At 54.6% G+C, this 22,787-nt stretch overlaps 1 protein-coding gene across 1 annotated transcript in view; it reads left to right on the top strand.

The window, feature by feature from the left end:
• Positions 1 to 8,888: 8,888 nt before the first annotated feature.
• Positions 8,889 to 22,787, top strand: part of SLCO3A1 (solute carrier organic anion transporter family member 3A1) — a 183,683-nt gene continuing 169,784 nt past the window's right edge. The window contains 2 exon segments of the mRNA XM_037510033.2: positions 8,889 to 8,940; positions 8,943 to 9,067. Coding sequence (XP_037365930.1) covers positions 8,889 to 8,940; positions 8,943 to 9,067 — 177 coding nt within the window.

Raw genomic sequence — 22,787 nt, forward strand, 5'->3', positions numbered from 1 at the left:
TTAAACCTATTTTCATTTGATGATAAGTCGCTTTAACATTCTCTCCAGATGTTTGTAGAATTGTCAGAAATTATTTATATTCAAGCAGATTCACCAGGTTATTCATTAATTGTGCATCTTTCTTCATTAATTTTCCTTGGAAAAGATAAGGCACCTTTATAATGTACACTCAAATTTTGCTTTCATCTTAAGTTTTCTTCCATTACTTTTTATATTGTAGCAACATCTTTGATTCTGATTTTTTCCTTGCTGGTGATGGGGAGGTGATGGGGGTCCTTCTTAGCCATGTATTAACTATTATAGATCTACCAAATCATCCATATTTTTTCTCTCATTTTTATCTTTCTTTTCTCTCTATTGGCAGTAGGATTTACTAGCTTGTTTTTAATTGCATTTACTTAATTTTCTACAGTTTTGATCCTACACTTTACTGCTTCAAAATCAAATTTCAATTCTATAATTTTATTTTTAGTTTACCTGAATCCAGTTCTATTTATTTATTTGTTTGTTTGTTTATTTATTTATTTATTCAAGCACTGGGTACAGTCAGAAGTGCGAGAGGGTGAGAGGATTCACCAGAGCCAGAGCAGGGAGCAGAACAGGCAGAAGGACCAAAGTACACTGCTGAGGGGAGCAGCAGGTGGCAGGAGAGGTCTGCACGCCATGTGGGACCCTCACCAGTGGTCAGGGATCGAACTGGCGCTGCAGAGGCTATGGGGAGCTTCGCAGCCCAGCACTCAACTGCTGCGCCAGCAGGGGAGGCCCTGAATCTGTCACCTTCCTTTTCAAATTCAAGTAGAATCTCAGGCATCACCTTTTTCATCTAAAGTTTTATTTCTTATTTCAAGAAGTAAATACTGCCTAGTAATTATTAAGCAAGAAAAGTGTGGGGTTAAAATTTTTCTTGTTTTCAAGTTTTTTTAAACAAGCAGCTTTTTCTCAGACTTGTTGATTGACCTTGTGACAACCTTGGGTATGTGACAGAATATTTTTCACAGACTCAGTCTATTCACCCCCTGCCTCCCAACACATACCCACTCACTTGGACAGAGACAACTCTGACCAAATCAGGTATATGCTGGACCCACTAGAACCATCCACTTTAGTATTAAATCTGAGAGCAAGTCGCTAGCCAAGTTCTCAGGGCCTAGCCAGCAATGTGTCCTGGTGGACTGTGGCAGGGGCTTCTGTTGCCCTGACTATCCCTTCGTAAAATAATTCGAAACATCCTGGGGGGACTGAACCATTGTAGAGAAACTCTAATTCCAAAAATGTGTTCTCAACATATATGGCAGATTCTATTTTACATAGGTGGCCCCAGCAATTACACACCCCTACAGGCTCCCCCAACAACGTGGCACTGACCCTCCCTCGTCCAGGCCTGTGTTTGCTTCCCTGGAGTCTACACAGTTAGGCCTGGGTTGTAGAACTCTCTGAACCCAGCCATAGGGAACCCAGACCTGATATGTATGAAGTCGGGCTTCCCCAATGAGAAGAGACCACACAGAAACATGGAGATACCCCAGGAGGCCCAGCTAGTCCAGTCCCAGCAGTGCTATCTTCCTGGCCCAGGTATCAGCATGCAGGTGAGGGAGGCTGCCAGGGATGCCAGCCTCAGCCTTTCCACTGCCCCAGCTGTGGCAGCTCTCTTCACTAGCCCCTACTCAGATCACAGATTCCTGAGCAAATTGGGTGTTTTAAACCACTACATTTTGGGGTAGTTTGTAACCCAGCATGAGCTAGTCAGAATATGCGCTTCCCACCCCACTCCCACTGCATTACTGTATTACCCTGTCCCTGTGTTACTGTAGCACCCCCTCCCTATAACATCCACACCCCATAGTATCACATCACTTTATACCCCAGGGTGTGTTCTGCAACCAACCCCACCTCACGCTCCGGCCCATCGTAGTCTCTGGGAGCTGGAATTGCACAGAGATTTGGCAAGATGAGAGGGTGCAGTGAGATCCTCTAGCAGCGGCATGCGAGCGTCAGGCTTTCTGCTTTTGGAACCAACCTGGGCCTGGACAGAGCCTTCCTCTCCTTTCCCCCAATGCCCTGCATCAAAGTCAGTTCCCCTGAGAAGCTGGGAAGTCCACACTCAGGATCCTGGGGGTCCAGCCCTATTACACCGTTTCTGGATTGTCATGGGTATTTTAATGGGAGTAGGAAGAGGGACCTTCAGGCACCTGTCCTGATACAGAGGCCCAGCACCCCAACTTTCACCCTGAGATTCAGAGGTGTTGCTGGAACAACCACCAGACCCCAGATAAAACTGCAGGTGGCCCCTCTCAATTCTCATCCCATTATTAGCTGCCCAAGCTCATTCTCCGTGGGACTCCATGGTGTCGATGTTCCAGGAGAATGAAAAGAACTAGCACCTTCTTTAGAGCAAATTGTTCATCTCAGTCTGCTCTTCCAAGTGCAAGGAAAAGGAGAATAAATGGAAATATTAAACTGCTGCTTAAAATGGTCTAACTCAGGCTTTGACAGTGTTTGAGGCCTGTTCTGCTCTCAAATCACACTGTCCCCGTTAGAATTTAAAGTCTGACTCAGCACATCTGGGCTGAGGGCTGAGCACCTGCATTTCTAACTAGCTCTGGGGTGAGGCCGGGTGCTGCTGGTCCGAGTCTGCAGGTGCTGGGCCCTCCTGCGCTCTCTCCTCTGCTTCCTGAAGGTGACCCTGGAGCCCTCTGACGTTCTGCCCGGCTAGGTGTGGCTGCACAGCCGCCCCCACCACCCTTCCCTTCCCCTTCCCCCCAGTGCGCGTGGCTCCTCCTGCCATTTTGTTCTGTCCCAAAGCTGGGAGCAGGTTATCTTCTTCTTGTGCCCCTCCCTGCTAGTTACTGTCCACTGTGGGCCTGCTTCTTCCAGGGCAGCACTGTAGCGAAGGGGGGGCGCCAGGTGGAGGTCAGAGAGAGGCACAGTCAGGCACTGGGGTCGTGCCAGGGCAGAGGCTGTCTCCCGCAAGAAGGGGACCTGTGTGGCTTTCTGCTTCTCGTGGGTCTCCTTGCACGGACTTCTGCTCTCCCTTCTCCTCTACTCTCTTTCCCCCACCTGAGTGTCTGTGTGTTGTGCTGCCCTGGCCCCCCCTGGGGTGCCTAGACCCAAAGCCCACCGTCCCTTGTCCTTCATGGGGGTGAGACCTGGGGCCGTGTTCTGCCAGGCTGAGGACCCATGGAACTCTTGACATATCATCAACCTCGATGCCTTATACTCCCCTTGAGGAGATGCTGTTCCAACTGCTAGCTGATGCCACCTGCCCACAGTTATTGTCAGTGCCCGTCCTTAAAATAAAAGGTGTGTGCATTGTCCAGAGACGGGGAGCAAGGCTGGGCTGTCCCTCCTGAGAGAGAAGAGAAAAGGCAACTGTGTCTGAGAAAGGGACGGTTGGGCACAGTTCTTGCTGCAAGAAGGGGGCCTAGAGGGAAACTTGGGTCCCTGGAAAGAATACCTGGAAGGAAGTTTTCTATCAAACTTGACCCCTCTGGGGTTGTTTTCCTGTGCTAATCATGAGTATAAGATTCTTGGCAAGAGGCCCCCTGGGCACTGAGCAGGGCAGCTGATCCTTTGCTTTTAAAGTGAGTCATTCTAAAAAGCTACCAGCCTATTTGCATAAACACATTCTATTTACATACGAGCCAGCAGACATTAGCTCGTGATGAGCCCCTCAAATGCACTAGCATTGATCAACTTTATTTTTATTCTTTCTCCTTTATCTCAAAAATCATTTTCCATAAATATAAAACAGTCCTAAAACCCGAGTTTTCTCATATCTAGATCCAATTTCATTAATGTTTCTCCACTTGGGATTTGGGAGTCACCATTTTTTAAATTGCATTTACACTGATGTTTATCCTTTTCATTTCTGTGCTGAGCCTTAGGATACATTCAAATTAAGAGATATAATTTAAAATACAGAACTAAGAATATAGTAAGTCACAAACCCAGGCTAGATGGTGGAAAGGCATATGGACCAAGCTAATTGGAAAGCGGAGATGCAAAGAGAAAAACTCTGAGGAAGAGAAAATAAGCTTCAACTCAACCCAAATATTAGTTTCATGCCAATGATGTTGGCCTGGTCCCAATTCTACCCTTGGTTGGACACAGTATATGATTGGTGTATTTTCAGAAAAAAAGAAAAAATTCCATCCAAAGGGTGAGAATCTAAGCATCTATTTTCCATCCCAGTGACAATCAGAAATCATTCTTTGCATTTATTTTTCAACTTTGTATTTGCCTGTGAACAGAATTGAAGCTGGCAAAAGATGGTTCATGTGAATTACTTGAACAACAGTTTCTCATTGTGCTGAATTACATTGAGGCTGCTTGCTGTGAAATCTTGCCACAGCCCAGTAACAGTGCAAGATAGCGTCATTATTTTTTCATGCCCATGAAGTTAACCCACGTCTCTCCCACACAAATGAATTGATGGGCCTTTGCGAAGGGGGTGGGGAGGGCTGGGTGGTCTCCCAATCCTAATCACTAAGATTTACAGTTATCAATAAGCTAGGAATCCAAAGTCAGGTCTTCTTCTCATGTTACTGAGTCTTCTTTATGCTCCCCTAGATCAGATGTCAAGATGGCATGGCTTCTCAATGTGTGGAACACCTCTAGTGGCCAGCAAAGTCAGGGAACCATGGTCTTGGCCACACTGCTTCCATCTAACTTAGAAAAGTTAGATCTAGCCCAGAAAAGCAGTCGAGAGGCCAACACAATCACAGGGATCCTATAGTTGTTCATGGTACAGCAGGTCCTCAAAAAATGCCATTGAGTTTGATATTTCATTACCACATTGAGGACAAAATCCAACAGTTGCTCCCCGCTTGGGGCCTACCCGTTCTGCAGTGGCACGTTCTCCCCAAGTCTGCGGGGGTTCTCACTGGGACTCCAGCTCCCTCCACATGCACATGAGGTGCATGGGTGTCTGCGTGGTCTGAGCAGGAGTGAATGTGGGGGTGTGTGATGCTCCCCTCTGCCCTGGTGGAAGGTATCCTGTTTAGGGTGGGTCCGGCCTTGCACCCTGAGCTAACCCTACCAAGATAGTGTCCCACCACCCCTGCCCCGAGTTGAAATAAGTGAGTTGGAAAATAAAGGAATGAACACAAATTATTATTCAATAGGAGGAATATTTTGGGTATTTGTTTAGAAGTCTGGTGGTGTTTTTGTGACCAGAAATACGGAGTAGGAGCTTAACTCCTGTTTTATCAATTAGCCTGTGGTCATATTGGTTTTGTTCCACATCCTTTTGCCTTGAGTCACCATTTCGAGAACCTACGGAAGGTGTTAAGTGAAGACTTAATCTACGGGATGTTCCTACAGCCCCATTTACAAGAAGAGGCCAAGGTGAATTAGAAAACCCTAGCCTGGCCGTGGAGCATCCAGCATTTTCCCAAGGCAACATTTAAGGTCAAGGTCACCCAGTTGAGGTGTTGCCTGGGGTTTTAGCCCTTTGTCTTGCTCTCTACATGCCTGTTAATGGCCCAGGTAGAGGCTGGATGGAGGACATTACAGATCCTGGGAGGACAGAATGCTCTTACCCCCCCCCCCCCCCCCCCCGCCCCCCCACACACCTTCTCCTCCTGGCTGCCCCCAACGACCTTGGGGGGAGAAGGCATACTTCAACTTCTGCCACTTGCTGGCTGTGAGTTCCAAAAAGTCACTTGCTGCTCTTGCTCATGAGTAAAATGGGGCAAATAGGACCAGCTCTCTCTGTTTTGGGCTCTGGGTAAGATATGGGACACCGAAGCACTTTATCAGCATTCACCTGCTGTAGAGATGAGTGCAGCACATTTTTTGCTGCTTGCTCTGTCTTCATAGAAGAGAAGTCAAGCAGAAGCTCCAACCCACCTCATCATCCCTGGAGCCCTCATCTACAAGTAGATAAGGCACTTGCAGGGAGGGGCAGGAACGGAGCTTGTCAATTTCCTTCTTTCTGACTGTCCCGAGGCAGAGGCCTGATTTCTTTCAGGCTGGCTGTGATGACTCTAAAGGCTTTTTTAGAGGATATTTTCATGGCTGCCTGTTAATTATGGGAAAAAATCTACCACCCCAATCTGGAATCCTTTCTGTGGTAGCAAAAGTGTTTGCTTTCTCTGGAACCAGTTAATCTTGATGTCAAATTGTTACAGGGCAGCCCCGATACAAGACGGGGTGCCTGACTGTGGGTCCTCACCCGCGCGCTTAAAAGGACTTATCAATGCTCTACTGCAGGCACACGAGAAAGGTTCATAAAAGGTTTATTTACCAGGGAGGGGGAAATGAGGAAATGTACAGCTCAGGGAGAAAAATGGGAGACAAAGTTTTAAATGCGTCCTACCCGATCCGCAGATCTGGAATCCCAAATGGCGCTCTGGTTGCTGGCCGCGAGCCAGGAGCCGTGAAGCCAGGAGGCGAGCGACTGAGCGAGCCCCCCAAGGCCCACGTGTTTGGTGTTTATACCCAACCTGGCTGCTTAACTCCACCCTCAGCTCCCAGCCACCTTCCCTTTGGTGGTGACGGGATTTGTCTTTCCCAATGTCCTGATGGCTTTGGTCTGGAGTGGGGGTGGCGTCCACAAAGCCTGCATGGAATTATCTCAGGACAACCTCTCCCCCTGACAGCACCAGGAGAACTGGACTTCCCTTGGCGCTGGCTGACACTTAGCAAGTCACGGCCTGTCCTGAGTCTCCAGCTACAATATAGGAACTAAGGAGGCTCACCTGTGGCCAGAGACCAACCGCCTGGTGGTAAAGGGGCCGTGATGGGGGGATCATTAAGGATCTGGACCATGGGAGCAGACGTGTTTTCAAACATGTTTTTCAAAGGCTGACCCCTGCCGGGTGTTGGGTACGGGGTTTGAGTAACTGAACCTTTCTAGGCCTGTTTCCTTCCTGGTAAAACAGGGCTGAAGATGGCCTCAGGTTTGGAGGAAGATGGCGAGCTGGGGAGGCAAGGAAGCCCCGCGAAGGGGGCCAGGCCGGGCAGGCTTGCGGCGAGCACTCACTCTTGTTAGTGCACGGAACGAAAATAAGAGCTGCAGGCGAGCGTGCACCTGGGTGCTGTGCTGATAGCGTGGCTCAAAGCCCAGCTGTGCAGCTGGCGGCCCCAGGGGCGGGGGCGCTGGCACAGGCTCCTCAGAGGTCTTGGGGAAAAAGTGAGTGGGGGGCTCTCAAGTCACCAGAGTGACAGGGAAGCACAGTGCGACAAAGAATTCTAGAAAAGTTGGTCGTGAATACCCGGCGGGCGGCTGTTGGGGTGGAGGAGGGGCTGCAGTAAGGGTGAGGCGCAGGCTTGCTGGGATCGTGTGCAGGTGAGGACAAGAGTTGGGGGAAATGGAAAAAGATGGGGGGCAGGGAGAGGGAGCCCTTTGAGATGGGCGCAGGGCCCAGATAGGGAAGAGGAGCATCGCCCAGGGACACCCAGCCTAGGTGAGATCATGTCTGGAACCACAGGAGGATGAAGCGGTCACATCTAGATGGTGCAAGAGGACCACACCCCCTGTCCGGCCATGCTCCCTCAGTTCTTGGGGAGAGTAAACAAGATGGGAGTGTTCGCGGCTATTTGTTTGAATTTCAGGCTGACTGCACCAGGGGCCTGGGGGAAGGGGTCATTTTGTTTGACCGAATTACCGCAGTAGAGCTTTCCAAAGCTGAGCTGAGGGGGCCCTCGCCCCCCACCCCCTGTAGAAGGGGCTGACTGCTTGCTGGGGCTGGTCCAGGCCTTTCCATATTGTTCAGTTGTCCAGAGCTGGGGCTAGGACTACCAGATCCAGGGGCGGTTTGAGGCCCCGGCTCCTGGTGGTGCCCATGAGCAGAATGGCTGCCAGGTCCGGGCCCTGGGGCCGAAGCCCAGCAGAGTGGCAGGAGCCCTGGGCCAGGGGCCGAGGAGGGCCAGGGCTGGACTGTCGCTCCTCGCTCCAGCCGCGGCCTCGGCCCCAAGGACGGGTTCCAGCAGGCAAGGTCTGCACAAGGACCTCTGCTCAGGTCGCTGAGACCCTGCCGCCACCTAGATGCCAGGGCTGGGGACACCGCTGGTCTGTCTGTCTCCCGAAATGTTAATGAGGCTTCTCTCTGGCCACGCCTCCCGTGTGCCAGGGCCTTGGGGGCATGCCCAGGGGTCTGGGCAGCAGGAGCAGGGGCCACTCTCCCCTCTGGCGCTTCCCCAAGCCCCAGGGCGCAACACCTGCCCTCTGAAAGGCCCAGGGGCGGGAACACAAGCCTCCCTGGGATCCCTCTCTGTCCCTAAAAACAGCCCCCTGCCCGCTCTTGCGCCCCGAGGCCGCAGCACCAGGTCCCGGCCCTCCCGCGGGGCGCCTGTGCGCCCCACCTCTGCGCCCCCGCCGCGCTTCTCCTGCAGTACCAGCCGGCGTCGGCGGTGGCGCCCCGGGCCCCGCAGCGCCATCTAGGGCCGGGGCGCCGCCTTCCCGCCCCGGGGGCGCCCCCCCGCACCCCGACTCCGCCAGGTGGGCCCCTCGGCGCGGCGCTGGCGGCCGCGGGACCCTCCCGGTCCGGGGGGCGGCCCCGCGGGTCCCGGCCCCGGGGGCGCGCGGCGGCGCGGCGGGGGCGGCCTGGGCGCGGCCGGGGGGGGCCGGGGGCGCGGCGGGCGCGGCCGCGGGCGCGGGCAGCGGCCCTGGCAGCGGCGGGCGGCCGCGGGCGGCGGGCGGCGCGAGGCGCCCCTGTGATTGGCACAGGCGCGCCGGAGGCGGCGGCGCGGGCGGGCGGGGGCGCGGCGCGGAGGAAGGGGCGCGCGCGCGGCGGCGAGGCGCTGCCTTCCACCTCCGGCCCGGCAGGACGGGGGCGGCCGCCGCGGGCCCGGGGCGGGGACAGCGCGCAGCCTCCCCGCGCGCACCCCCGCGCGCCAGCGGCCCCGGCACCCGGCGACGGGCGGGCGGCGGCGGCGGGGCGAGGATGCAGGGCAAGAAGCCGGGCGGCGCGTCGGGCGGCGGCCGGAGCGCCGAGCTGCAGGGGACGAGGCGCAGCGGAACAAGAAGAAGAAAAAGAAGGCGTCCTGCTTCTCCAACATCAAGATCTTCCTGGTGTCCGAGTGCGCCCTGATGCTGGCGCAGGGCACGGTGGGCGCCTACCTGGTGAGTCCCGGGCCAACTCCGCCGCGGGGCCCCCGCGCCGCCCCGCGCCCCGCGCCCGGCCGGCACGGGGAGGGGGCGCGCGGGCGCCGGGGGCAGCGGGCATGACCTCGGCGCGGCGCGGAGGTTGGCGACTGGCGCAGAGGCGGCCGCCGGGGGAGCTGCCGGCCCGGGCGGCGGGGCGGGCGGAGCGGGCGGGACCGCGGGTGCCGGCGGCGGCTGGCGCGCCCGCGCGCGGGGCCGGGGCGCGGGGCGGAGAGGCGGCGGGCAGGTGGGCGGGAAGCCGTCCCGGGCCCCGCCGGGGAGCGCAGGCACCGGGGGCTGCCGGGGCGCCCTGGAGAGGCAGGCAGCGCGGTTTTCGGGTGCCCTGCACATGGGAAGAACAGCCGGTTAGCATCCTGCGCCCTTGCTCTCCATGCCGGCCCTCTCCATTCCAGCCGGGAGAACAGAGCCCTTATGCATCATTTTTGCGGGGTGCCTCCGCCGTCCGCTGCTCACTGGGGGGGTTCAGCAGCTGAGAGTGAAATGCCCCCTAGTGTGGCCCTGACCTGAACCGGGGCTGCAGAGGGAACCGTCCCTCTGGCATCCCCAGAGCCTCTCCAGCGTCTGGGATGAAGTTAGGGTACCTGGGGAGCCCCGGCGAGTTTGTGTAGTTCCTGCTACCCACTTCGACCTCGATTCTGCACCGGCTGCCCTGGCCCAGGAGGGGCTTGCAGCTCTGTGCAGTGCGCCTCTGTTTGACCTGCCTCCCCGAGGGGGGTGTTCCTGCTGAGACGGCCCAGGGGGGCATCAGCGACCAGAGGAAGCAGCTCGTCATGACTCAGCACTGCCACTTTCTCCTGCCCCTGTCTGGTGGTCCCGGCTTGAGCCCCCCAGGGTGCATTTCCAGATCCCAGTGCAGCCCTCTGTAAACAGGACAAGATTGGCCGGAGTTTTTAGTGTTAACTCATTGCTTGGCGATTGACCTGAAGCTGGAATCGAATGTCATGGACTCGGAGTGTGCGTGAGGAAGTTTGCTGGAGGTAGAACTCGGCAAGGTTTTGGCTGTTGGGTAAACCACATGCAGAGACAGAACGTGGTCCCCAGTGTTATCACTGACCCCTCGTTCCTGGCCTTGGGGCAACGAGGGCCAGCTTCAGGGTGCTGTGTACCCCTCATAAACAGGGGCTCATGGTCAGAAGGACACCCAAGCAGGCTGGGGCTCCTGTGTGGGGTGAAGTCAGGTCTGTGGTTGGGAGAGAAAGCCCTTGGCGCTCGGCTCAGTCCGGGTTATGGAATGACTGGGCTGCTGAAAACCACATGCATTTCTTTCTTTTACTGCTTCTGAGATGAAAGGCATGAAATTCCCGTCTGTGTGCACCCAAGACTCGGCGCCTGCAGGTGAACCCTGTCACAGAAGCATATTTTCCTCTGTGTTTACTGTTCGCATACACAGTTGGGGGCGGTACCTGCAGCCTTGGGAGTTTGGGGTATGGGGTCAGTTGTATCTCGGAAGAAGCATCCTTGGAGGAGATTTGACTGGGAAAATATTAAAATAGGTACATGGATTATGAGGAGGCAAATGCACATTAATAATACATGTGGGGTCTGCACTGGGGCACATGCAGAGTACAGCGTGCCTAACCAGGTCTGTGTGTAAGGGAGGTAATTAGTGTATCAACAGCTGCCTCCAGTCGAACAGTTTGTTTGCCTGCAACCAATTTTGTTCAGTGTAGAGTGCGTTATTCATGTATGGCAAGCACCACAGAACTTTTCTCACCGTGAATGCTAAAGGCCTGGGCTTAGTGCGATGATCTAAGGGATTTAGAAAGAGGTGAGGCTGGGCTTGGACCAGATGAGGGCCTGAGAGCCTGTAGCAAGTTGGGAAGCAGCGGCTCGGTGCAGTGGGGCTGGAGGGGGCAGGGCTGGCACCAGGAGGGCAGTTGACTTGTGTTCCACAACATTCAGGCAAATGTAGGCAGAGGAGGGGTTTGCCAACCAGGTGGGGTCTCTTGGGGCTTCCAGCCTGGGCTAGTGGGGCCTGGGGTAACAGGACTTGACAGGTGAGGGGCTGGCGGCAAGCAGATGGAGGCCCAGCAGAGAGGACAGGCCTAGGAAATGGAATTCATTTTGATTTGGGGAGTGGAGGCCTAAGGGCGCTGGCCGGCCTTGCCCGACAGCCTGCAACTCCCCAGTGCTGCCTGAACCTTGTGAAAATAAATAGTTTGCTTGTCGGGCTTGGCTGAATCAGCTTGCTGTGGGTTGTTCTCTTCTGGGCCACTTTGGAGTTTTCACTGTTACTTGGGAGGTGGGAAGAAAGTGGGTTATTCTTTCAGCTACGGGGGACTTCTTGGTGCATCATCGGACAATGAAAGATGGCAGGATGTTTGCAGGAAAGTTTCTCCCTTTCAGCTCACCGTGGCTTTCTTAGGAAGCCCAAGAGCCGGAGCCCGCGAGCACAGAGGCCGGGTCTGTAAACGAGGTTTCTGTGATCTGACCTTGGCAATCCGCCTGCCCCTCTGATGTAGCATTTTCAGGTACCTGATGAAGGGCTCGACCTGGGACACTGCCAACAAAGCTTATTTTCAGAGGCAGGAGGGTGATGGCAAATTCTCCACCAAGGACGCTTATTTCCCATTTGAGTCCACAAGTCCACGCAGGCGACTCTCTCCCTGTTCTGCCTTCCCCAATCCCATGTTTAATATTCTGAGGCTTCATTTCATTTCTCCCTTTTCTTTGGGGAAAAGGAGAGTAACCAGTGCCTTCCGTGACATTGGTGCAGGCTCCCAACTGCAGAACTGATGCAGGAAGTTGCTGTGGTTTGGGAAGCAGTTGTGAAAAGCAGGACTTCGAGTATGTGTGTGCGTGTGTGTCTGTGCTCCTCGGAGGAAGCTCGGAGGAGACCTGTAGGCCAGGAAGCCAGTCAGGGGACCAGCAGCTTTCGGCCTGGGTATTGGGGTCTCTTAGGAGAGTACAGGACACTGACTCGGCCTGTCTAGGTGACGATAAAGATAAGGCACTCTGGGTGCAGCCTGGGCCAGGAGGGGTTTCTGAAATCTGTTACTGTTGCAAATGTTTGATTTGGAAATCAGGCTTCAGATAAGCTGCAGCCCCAGGGAGGTTCTCTCTCACTCCCTTAAACTCTCGGGTGGATTTTTTCAGCGTAAGAAAAGAGACCGGTTCAGCTGGATGGCCGTTGTGCACCCAACACAGGCTGCAAATACATTTTTCTCTTCGTGGGTCTTTGTTTCGGGTGGCTCCAGGCTGAACTGACCTACTTCAAGGGTGTAACATCTGCTTAAGTCCAGGGCTGTTTGGAGACGGTCACGGGCAGAGGGAACTGCAGGGAAAGGCATTTTGTGTGCACGTTCTGGTGTTTTCTGGAAACCCACTGAGAGGTTTGCAGCCGCTCACTGAGCGTCGCCCGGCATTAGAGCTCCACGCGTGTTATCACACGGCTGGGCACTGAGGCAGATAAGGACGTGCGCAGGAAATTAAAGCCCCAGACACCTCAGGCTCGCCGGGCAGGCCTGCAGACAAGCGGAAGTTACGCCAGCCGGGGGTAGTCTCCGCAAGGGGCACACCGCGGTCCTCGGAACCACAGCGGGCACGTCCCTGCTCAGCGTTATGCAAACACCAAGTCTGACATGCGGTGACAAAGCAATGAGCTGAGTGACGGGCCTGTGCTCACCAAGTTCTGTCTCGCTGCTCTGCAGCCACTTTTTATTTTTAAGGCCTGAGAGCGTTCAGCGGGCTGGCGGTTAATGGGTGAGGTAGAACTGCTGGGCTTGTTATTTATTTATTTTCTGAAGATGCATCATTTCGAAGGGGCGGGGGTTTTGCATCTCTAACCCAGAAGCAGACAGCCGAGAGACATTTTTAAAGTTCTTGTCAAATTAGTATGATGACTAAGGCAACTGTATTTTACTTAATCAACTTATTTTACACACTTATGCTTACTCAAAGTGACAAATTCCCTGCCATTTGCATAATTACTATATAGCCTCAGGTAGTAAGAAATAAAATTACCCTGTTTTTTTTCCCTCACAGTGGGGTTGAAAATGTTTAGTTGATCATTACCTTGGAGGAAAAGACTTATTTCTGAGTTCTTTCACGACTTTGTGGACACACCTTTGTTTCTGGGGTGGGGGTGGGAGTTCTTTTGTGTGTTTAACAATTAAAAAAATTGAATTAGTGGTCAAGTGAGCAAGAGCTCTTTCCTGAATTGTGTTACTTCTCCCTTCTGCCTCCCCACCCCAGTTTCCATTTTACGCACAGTATAGATAAGATGACCCAGAGGCCTCTCTGCCATGGCTCAGCCTCGCCGCTCACAGCTTGTCCCAGCCGGCTGGGGGGGTGCATCTTCTGCATGACACTGGAGAAGTCTCCTCTTGCAAAGTCATGTGCAAGGCACCTTGCGCAAGAGGGTCTCTGTGTCTGTCTTGTTCATCTTAAAGCAAACTTTGAGGATGGCCTTGTCCAGGGAGCGGGTTCTCTGAACCTACTGGCTTGGGACAAGTGAATAAGGGGGTGTCCAGCTGCATTCCATGTGGAGCTGGATCCAAATAAAGAAAAGTTGGTAATGGGCTTGGGGTCGAGGTTGGCATCAGTTGTGGGGTGCACCAGGCCTCCTACAGAGGGGAGGACAGGGGAATGGATCCAGTGAGCTTGTGCTGGGCGGCCGTGGTCCTTGGGTGACAGGGCTCTATGAGGTGCCAGGCCAGGAGAGTGGGGCCCCAAGGAGGCAGGTGTGCACGAGGGACAGTCCTTGCTGTGGTAGAGAGCACAGCGCTATACTAGAACCTTCTCCAAGTCCTTGCTTCTAGGGACTTAGACAGATTTCACCATGCACATGTAATCACCTTGCTGTGGAGTCACTTCTGCCTGGTAGGTTCTGGCAGCTACTCCACTGCGTCCCATCCCTGACTGTGTGTGTACGTGTGGACGTATGTGCTCCTCCACAGGGTGACGGTCACGGCACACTGTCCGCTATACTTTCTGGAAAATGTTGAGGGGAGTTTCCATGGCATTGCCGATGGCTTGGCTTACACCTGGATTTAGAACCCAGTATTCCCTGACGACCAGTCACCTACATTTTATTCCCTTTCCCAAAGGCCTTTGGTGCCTGTAGGCCAGAAAGACAGCAACCTTGCTCTTTTCATTTATTGTGGTGTTCTTTCTATCTGCCTTTACAAAATAGAGAGCAAAGGGGCGGGGGAAAGTGGAACCACTGACTTTGATTCCTAGGATGAGAGAATCGATGTGGTTTGAAGATCCTTGCATTTTCGGTAACGCCTTTGTGTGTTGACAGGACAGCCAGTGTTGCCAAGGGCTAAAAGCTTGTGGAGGCAGAGCTCCCAGGGCAAGCCCCTGCAGCAGCTGCAGCTCATTGGATCCACTCCCCTGTCTCCCCTTCCCAGCTCTGTGACCTCGGGCTGAACACTTACCCTCTCTGTTTTTTATTTTCAAAGTGGGATGGGACTGGACCCCACCCCCTGTGAGGACTACCTGGTGGGTGCAGAAGGCGCAGTCGGGGCTGGCTGAACACTGGCTGTCGTTATTAAGGAGGCCTGGCTGCTTATCCACTGTGAACATGAGCACTTTGTGGCCCACGAATGAGAAATAAATGATTTCAATCAGGCTTCGGATTTGGTGTCGTGAATTTTACGCACAGGCAGTTTTCTATTCTGCTTGGACATTTTGTCAGGGAGGTAAAAAGTTTTTCAAAGTGAGAAATCAGTTAAGCACCCGTTGCTAATTTGATCTGCTCCTTTGCTGCAAGCACAGCAGCCGTCTTGTGTGGAGGATGCTGTAGAGTCACAGTCACGTGGGAGAGGATGCTCCGGAGGTGGCCAGGACGTTGGTGTCTACAGCCAGCGGGGCCTCAGGCCGAGTGGTGCACAAGGGGAGGTGGGCAGGTGCCCAAGGGCTCCAACGCTCTGTCTGGGCCGCAGCTAAGGGGCAGAAACAAGCATGGGAGTCGAGAGACGTGGGTTTGAACTCAGACCTGCTGCCCGTCGATTGCCAGTAACTTCACTTCCCAGCCTCAGGGTCGTCACCCACAAGATGGGGGTTCTGGTGCGGAGACTGAACTGGACACACACAGTGTCATCAGGCACAGGGTGGGTGACTGCTGCAGCAATAAAGGTCAACCCTCCTCGTGGGTCTGAGCACAGCAGCAGGCCCCCCAGGGACCTAAGGATTGGGGTATCGTGTGAGGCCTGGGCTTCTGGTCCCTAGATTGGAGATTCTTGCTCTGGCTCTCTAGATGAAAAGGCCCAGTGGCCACTTCAGGGCAGCCTGGGATGTCAGGAGTGACATATGTCGGGCACATATGCTGCTCTCCAGGCAGCCTCGTTCGAGACGTGCAACCTTAGAGCTCAGCCTGGCTGCCGGGGGGACTCTAGCCTGTGCCTAGCCCTCTGCCTCGCTCTGAGTCCTCTCATGGAGCAGAACAGAGCAGAACAGGACAGTCCTCCCTGTGGGCCTGCCCAAACCCGAACGGTCCCTTTCGATTTCCCCGAGCAGGGTCTTGATCCACTCCTGCTGCCCTCCAGTGGCTTCCTCCCTCGCCCTCTGGCCCGTGGTGGTGGCTTAGGGGGCGAGCTCCCCAGCACGGCGCCACCTCCCCCCAGGGCAGTTACAAGCAGCTCTCCTGTCCAGGTCTGTCAAACCTGTCCCCCATGTCTTCTCTGTGAATCAAGTCGCAGGTGTCTTGGGGTGAGTTCTTAGGTTCCTCTTGGCCACCACTGACCCCCAGGCCTGGGCGGCTCAGGAATTCCCCATCCGGTGCTGAAATCTCCGACCTTCTGCAGCCACAGCTGTGGATTGACCAGCGTGGCGGGCTCGGCCATTCCGGTGACCAAGGGGGGCGGAAACGTTCCTCGGGGTGCAGGCTGCATCACCGGGGGCCCGTCCCAGCTTCTTCATTTCGGTTCTGCTTTGTGGCTTTGGGTCAGGCCCTTCTGAAAAGGGAAGCCTTGCTGATGGGGACTTCGGGCCTCCATTGTTTATTAGAAACATGGCAACCAGCCCAACTCTTGCTTAAATGACTGGGCTTTCCTCCTGCAACGGAATCGTTCTTTCACGCTCCACGATGGAGTTGGTTATGAGGGTTTTCCTGCATTTAAGACAAAAGTCTCATTTATCCCTCCAATCAGTGCTCGTTGGAAATATTTAAAAGTCAAAGGGAACATAGGTTACGACGCGCCCTACTTTCTGAATCTGCGGGAGGGTGTAGTGGGAGGACAGCGGGTGGACCTGTCCTTCTCCTTTGCTTCTTGGTTTCCTTCTTAAATGCCCTGGCAGCACCTCTGCAGCGCGCCCTTCTGGGCTGCCATGTCTCAAGTGGCATTTGGAGTTACCTGGTAACAGAGTCAAAGAGAGAACTGGCTGTACCGTGTCTCAGTGCCTCAGCATTGGAACATTTTTCTTAAAAGTTTTACCATGAGGGGCCTCCCCGGGTTGAGTGCAGTGCTGTGAAGCTGTCTGCAGCCTCTGCAGCGCTGGTTCGATTCCTGGCCGGCCAGGGAGAATCCCACATGGTGCAGCAGACCTCTCCTGCCGTGCCCGCTGCTCCCCTCAGCAGTGTATTTTGTCAGTCTGCCTGTTCTGCTCCCCGCTCTGTCTCTGGTGAGTCCTCTCATCCTCCCGCGCCTCTGGCCTGTACCCCAGCTCTTGTATAAATAAATAAATCTTTAAAAAAATTAAAAAAAAAGTTACCATGAACCCTCTGAGAATCCTGGAGGTGGCTGCAGCCGACCAGCCCACCGGAGTGGGCAGCAGCAAGACGGGCACTCACGGGGACGGGGAAGAGATCTGAGGCCCAGGGCGGGCGGCATCCGCTCAAAGCCAGAGCGTGTGCCTGTCCTTCTGTCTGTCAGCTCTCCCGCCCCACCTCCCTCCCACATTTCCTATTCAATTTCTCTGTGGACCCGTGATAGCAAATTCTCACTTGTCTGGCAAGCTGCCCTTGGGGACAGGTCTCCCCATTGTGAGCCTGGCGCCCTAGAAACCTCTTCTCGGGTCGTCGAGGGCCTGTGTGGCTCTTACCTCACCGCCTCTGACTTCCAGTTGTGCAGTCAGCCGACAAGTAGGCAGGGCCTAGCGGGACCAACAGTTCTGGGGAGACCACGCAAGAGGGGTGCCCTCTGGACACTGGAGGGGGGCAGACATGACTCCTATGCTTCCCCTGCCCCTCCCCCGGCTGCCTGGGGAGCTTGGTGTAGGAGAACAGAACGTGCTGAAAGGTACTTCTCAAGTAAAGACTATTGTGGAATGTTCTTGGGAAGGGCGATTGCCCTGCCCCCCGCCCCCACTTTGGAAAAGGCTTGTGTTAAAGGGGAGCTGCTTCTCCAGCTGTTGGACTTGCGCCCCCATCCTGCCGCTGCTGCTGCCCACCTTCGGCTGATTACAGTGAGAAATTACCACCTTGGCTGTAAGCAAGTTGGAATTGGAAAGCGGCCCTCTGACTGATTATATAAGCTTTAAAATACTGTACCTGAAATCTTGTGTTTACTCTGCTAAGAATTCCCTTAATGAAGATAAAAATTTCTCAGCAGCGCGGGCCCATATGTTTTTATTATATAAGATTCAATTACTGTGATTCAACCTGTGAGAGAAAGAAGGTGCTGATTAGTGACTCTCCTCGTTGGCTTTTTGGGTCAGAGAATTGTTGCCAGTGGAGCTGCAGAGCCTCCTAGAGTTGGTGCCCAGAACGCAGCTCGGCCCGCACCCTCCAGGGTGCTCACTGGGCTGTGGCCCCACAACTCTCAGGGTGTGGAGGGGAGGCACCTGCTTCGGTTGGCTTGAGGGTTTGCTCCTGTGACTCGAGGCCCCCCTGGAATGTGGCTGGGGTCCTGTGTGTGATGGGCTTCACCCCTGAGTGGCTCATTTCCCTGGGGCTCTCTCCCTCCCCCCAGAGCCCTGGAATGTGCTGGTTTTGTTTTGCAAAACTTGCAGGTTTTCTGTGTGTCACCACATGAATTCTCCCAAAACCATACACAGGTGGGGCGTGGCACCCCCCACAGTAGACCTGGAGGCCTCACCTCCTGGGTCAGAGCTCAGGCCTCGTCTGTGAGCAGGGAGAACTCAATGGGGAAGAGGCCCCGCCAGCCCGCTCTGCCTGAACGCGGGCGCAGGACGAGGCTCCCGGTTTGTTGTGGGGCTGTCGTGTGGCCTCGCCGGTGCTTGAACGTGCCAAAACCACCCGCTCCTGCGGCAGCCAACAGGAGGATGGCTCTGGGAAACAAAAAACATAAATTAGCACCTTCCCTTTACCTTTGCCAAGCTGTGGAGATTTGTGTAAATAGACCGAAAGGCCAGTGAGCAGGTTTGCAGCTTGTGGCTCGATGGGGACAGATGGGGCCGCCCGCCTTGTCGCACTGGGGCCAGAGTGGGCCTGCGAGCCAGCCGCCTGGGGCTGAGTCCCAACCCAGCCCCATTCGCTGTCCTGGGGGCTCAGGTGGAATTGGTTGTCACCACAGGGGTGCTGTCCCCGTGTTCTGGGTTGGCCTTGGCCCTCGCCGGGACACCTATGCTCATGTCTCCTGGGAGATCATCACCACGTGGAAGCTGTGAGCTGGTTGCTTCCCTCTGGGGTGGAATCAGGGTGCAGAGCTAAGTGACGTACTCAGGGAGCAGCCCCGCCCCACAGAGCAGCAGGTGCAAGCAGGTAAGCTGCAGAGAAGAGCTTTAATTTTGGAAATAATGATTGTAAACATATATAAATAGAAATGGGATTCTGGTGACTGCAGGGGGAGAGAAATCACATTTCCCTTGCTCTCTTAAAATGTTCCTCTCCTTTTTTTGTGCTTAGACTCTGTGTTTGCTAAGAGGTGTCATCCCGTCCTTAACCGAGGGAGCAGATTGAAACATCTACATTACACCTGTCCTCCCAGACTTGGGGCGTCATTGAGGAGTGCTCTGGTGCCTGAGCTTCCCAGTGGGACCATTCAGGGTGACAGGTGAACTTTTGGGGAGTTTTGATCCCAGAAAGGAAGCCAGTGTTTCTGGTGCTGGGGTCTGCCGCCACTTTCCTCGTGCTGCCAGGTGATCGGAGCCTCGTGGTCACCGTGGTCAGCTCAGCTCTGTCGCCTCCTGCTTGCTTGTGAGCTTGCTCTTCCCTCTCTCTCCTGACCCCGGCCCCAGCAGGGCCACCTTCACCCGCCTGCTCCCTCCCCCAGCTGGAGGTCACAGCATCCTTGGCCAGGACAAGTCCCCACGCTCGAGGCCCAGGTCATCCCGAGCACTGGGCCAGGCTGGAGAAGCACCTTCCACAGGGGACGGTGTGCTGGCTCCTGCCGCCCCCCACCCCCGGGCCGGTGCTGAGCTTGCTGTGCTCTGTTTGGGAGGGGCGTGTGTGTGGGGTCTCCATCTCTTTTAAGCCTTTCCTGCTGCTGTGTTTATGGGGCAGCAGGACCTTTCTGGAAGCTCTCCAGTATCCCGGATGTAGGTCCAAACTGGTCCCAGTGCTCCCTGAGACACAGAAAGACGCGCTGTGTGAGAAGAGAAGGGAGGGAGGGGTCATGGACCTGGAGGGTGTAGGTGGGGAGGTGTTTCTTTGGGCCCCTGAAGGAGACGCTGGCATCTTGGTTTCCTGGGGTTGCTATGACAAATGGCCACATGTTGGGGTGTCTTCAAACTGCAGATTTATCTTCTGAGTCCTGGAGGTCAGAGGTCAAGCTGTGAGCTTCTGAGACTCTGGGCGGAATCCCTTTGGCTTCTCCCAGCCTCTGGTGGCTTCCTCAGTTCTGGCATTTGAGCCACACACCTCGAGCCCTGGCCTCCGAGCTCACCTGGCATCTTCCTGCCTGCCTCCCCCTCTCCTAAGGACACTGGCCATTCTGGACCAGGGCCGCCCTCACGTCTCATCTTACCTCAATGACATCTGCAAAGACCTTGCTTCCCAATGAGGTCACGTTCCCAGATACCTGGAGTTGGGACTTCACCATGTCTTTTTTGGGGGTGAGGGGCACATTTAACCCATAATACCAGGGGAAAAAATGAGTAAAGGATCCTAAAACAGTCTGAGGGTACAAAGAAAGAAAGGGAAGAGGCAAACTGCCCTGTCGACGGCTTGGGTTGAGCAGGGAGCAGCTGGGTACGGGCTGGAGAGTCTTTCTGCCTGGAAGCCCTGGTTTTGAAAAATGATCCTGCAAGTGAGGCCTGGTTTCCTTCCTCGAAGAAGGTAACCACGTTCCTCGCTTCAGGAATGACCCTGCTTGGCTTAAGGGGTAGTGGAGTAGTTTTTGTTTTTTTTAAGATTTATTTATTTATTTATTTATTTATTTATTTATTTATTTATTTATTCATTCATTCATTCATTCAAGCACTGGGTACAGTCAGAAGTGCGGGAGGGTAAGGGAATTCACCAGAGCCAGAGTGGGAAGCAGAACTGGCAGACTGACAAAGTACCCTGCTGAGGGGAGCAGCTGGTGTGGCAGGAGAGGTCTGTGCGCCATGTGGGACCCTCGCCGGCGGCCGGGGATCGAACCGGCGCTGTAGAGGCTGCGGGCAACTTCACCAACCAGCGCTCAACCGCTGCGCCACGGGGGAGGCCCCTTAAGGGGTAGTTTTAAGCGAGCCCTTTCCTTGTCTGGGCGGAGCTTGGTGCGGGCATTGAGCTATACGGTCATGTTATTTGATGAAGAAAAATGCAATGAAGATACCTGGGCGAACACGTGAGCGAGGGCGGTATGTGCTCAGGGGTGTGTGTGTGCTCACACACTGCCCCCGCTCCCCTGCCAGGTTCTTTCCCCAGCACCAGGCCTGGTGAAATTCCCGGCGACGCCGTCTGTTCCCTGAAGCCCTGAGTCCGTCAGACCAGCGGCTGTGCTGGCCGCGCTCAGGTTTGGCCAGGTGCACGTCGGGTTCGGAGCCGACATCTACATCTTAATCTCATTCATCTCGGTTTCTTGGGTGGAGGTGGGAGTCACTTGATTCTCAGAATTTCTCAACACAGGCTCCTTTGAAAAGACTTCAGCTTGGTCTCTGCCAAACTAATTAACTTGGACAACTTCCTTAAGTGCTGTGAGCAATCGAGAGAGTTGAACGAGGCACGTTCTTGGCCCTCATGGAGTTTAGATGTCCTAGGCGGGGAGATAGTGTGTTTATAGTTTTTTATGAAGTAGTCATTCATTCGACCGCTTCAGGTCCTGCATCAGGCCAGGCCAGGCCATGCTGGGCCTCGAGGAGCCTCACAGCCGATCCAGCTGTTTTACAGGAGCCGTGTGGCCTCTGGTTCATCACGGAAGCAGAGAGCTGGGCTCAAGAGGGAGGGGGTTAGTTGAGATGTAGGGTCTTTTTCTCCAGGGGAATGAGATATGTTGAAAGAGGCTGCCTGGGGATAGCCTGTGCCAAGGGGAGGCGGAGCAGGCTGGGCCCCCATGGCCTGGGAGCACAGGCCAGGGCCCCCACCACACATGGGGGGCATGTCAGGACCAGCTCTGGGGTGCTGCACTCCTGCCAACGGTGTGGGGGCTGTTGGCACCTCTTTGGCAAGGCTGCCATACCACGCCCTGCTAACTTTAAAGTGGTGCCCTAAAATGCTTCTAGTAAGCCAGTTTGCATGCTGCGGAGGGAGTGGGTGTCTGGGCACCCTGAGGCTCAACTGGAAGTGAGTGTGCCCTGTGCATGATGTGGCTGGGGCCAAAGCCCATCGTCCTGGAAGGTGGGCTCCCAGGAGGGGTGCTGGTGGGGGCGTTGTCCATCTGTACATAATGGCACCTCTGTATTCAGCTTCCCTTCTGCGTTATCTACAAACCAGAGTCTGCAAGATGAACTAAAATTAGGAGCGGTCCACTCATATTCGACTTTTTTTTTTTTTTTCCCACAACCCTTGAGCTTGGCCTCGGATGTATCAGTTCTGAATAACTTTAAAGCTGGTAACAGAACAAACTGTGTTCACACACAGGAAATATCACCAAACAAAAAGTGGGCGTGCAGTTTACAGTTTCAGAATTGGAAGGAGGCCACTCAAACCTCCCCTCCTGTCCTTCCTGAGGACTTGGCAGGCTGCAGAGAAGGGGCACTCCTTGGAACCACCACGAGGGTCCAGGTTGACGCTGGCCCACGAGCAGAGCTGACCGGTTGGGGGGTGAGGCCCTGGTGCCATGGGGGATTCCTGAACTGCGTGGAGGGCGTGCGGAGTCCCGCCAGGACACCACTGGCCCGTGGGCCACACCTGCAGCCGGCACAGGGCGGGTCCAGCGCTGGCAGAGTTGCTGGAAATCCTCGTGTGGGCCCATCCCTCTGCTCTGTCATCAACTTGAACTTCAGGTTCTTGCTTGTGGCACTTTTTCTTCATGGGAAGACAGTGTTACTCTTTTACTTATTGCACAAGAAATGTATGTGCTGTTGAAGATTTTTTAAATACATAGATACATTAAGAAAGTCACATTTTGGGTGTGTCCTTCAGTGTCTCTGGGGTGACCCGTGTTCCTACGTGACTTATAGGACAATGCGGTAGAGGACGTTGGTTTCCGGGGCTTTGTGGTCCCTGCAGGCTGCTTGATAATCCACGTGGCTTCAGGTCAAGGGCTTTGCCTCACCAGCCCCCGTTCGTCTCTAGGGTTGGCTGGTGTCTGTACCTATGTACATGAGCTCGCGAGGAGTAGTGAGCGAATCCATCAGGGTACTTAGCTGGTGCCTCTGTGGTACTTTGCTGCTGCAGCTGTTATTATCATGATTATCATCATTAGTATTTTTTTATACTGAAGTCAGAGCATGCCGACATCCTGTTTAA

The sequence above is a fragment of the Talpa occidentalis genome, unplaced genomic scaffold, assembly GCF_014898055.3.
Source record: "Talpa occidentalis isolate TD23 unplaced genomic scaffold, MPIMG_talOcc4v2.1 talOcc4.14, whole genome shotgun sequence".
In the NCBI taxonomy this organism is placed as follows: domain Eukaryota; kingdom Metazoa; phylum Chordata; class Mammalia; order Eulipotyphla; family Talpidae; genus Talpa; species Talpa occidentalis.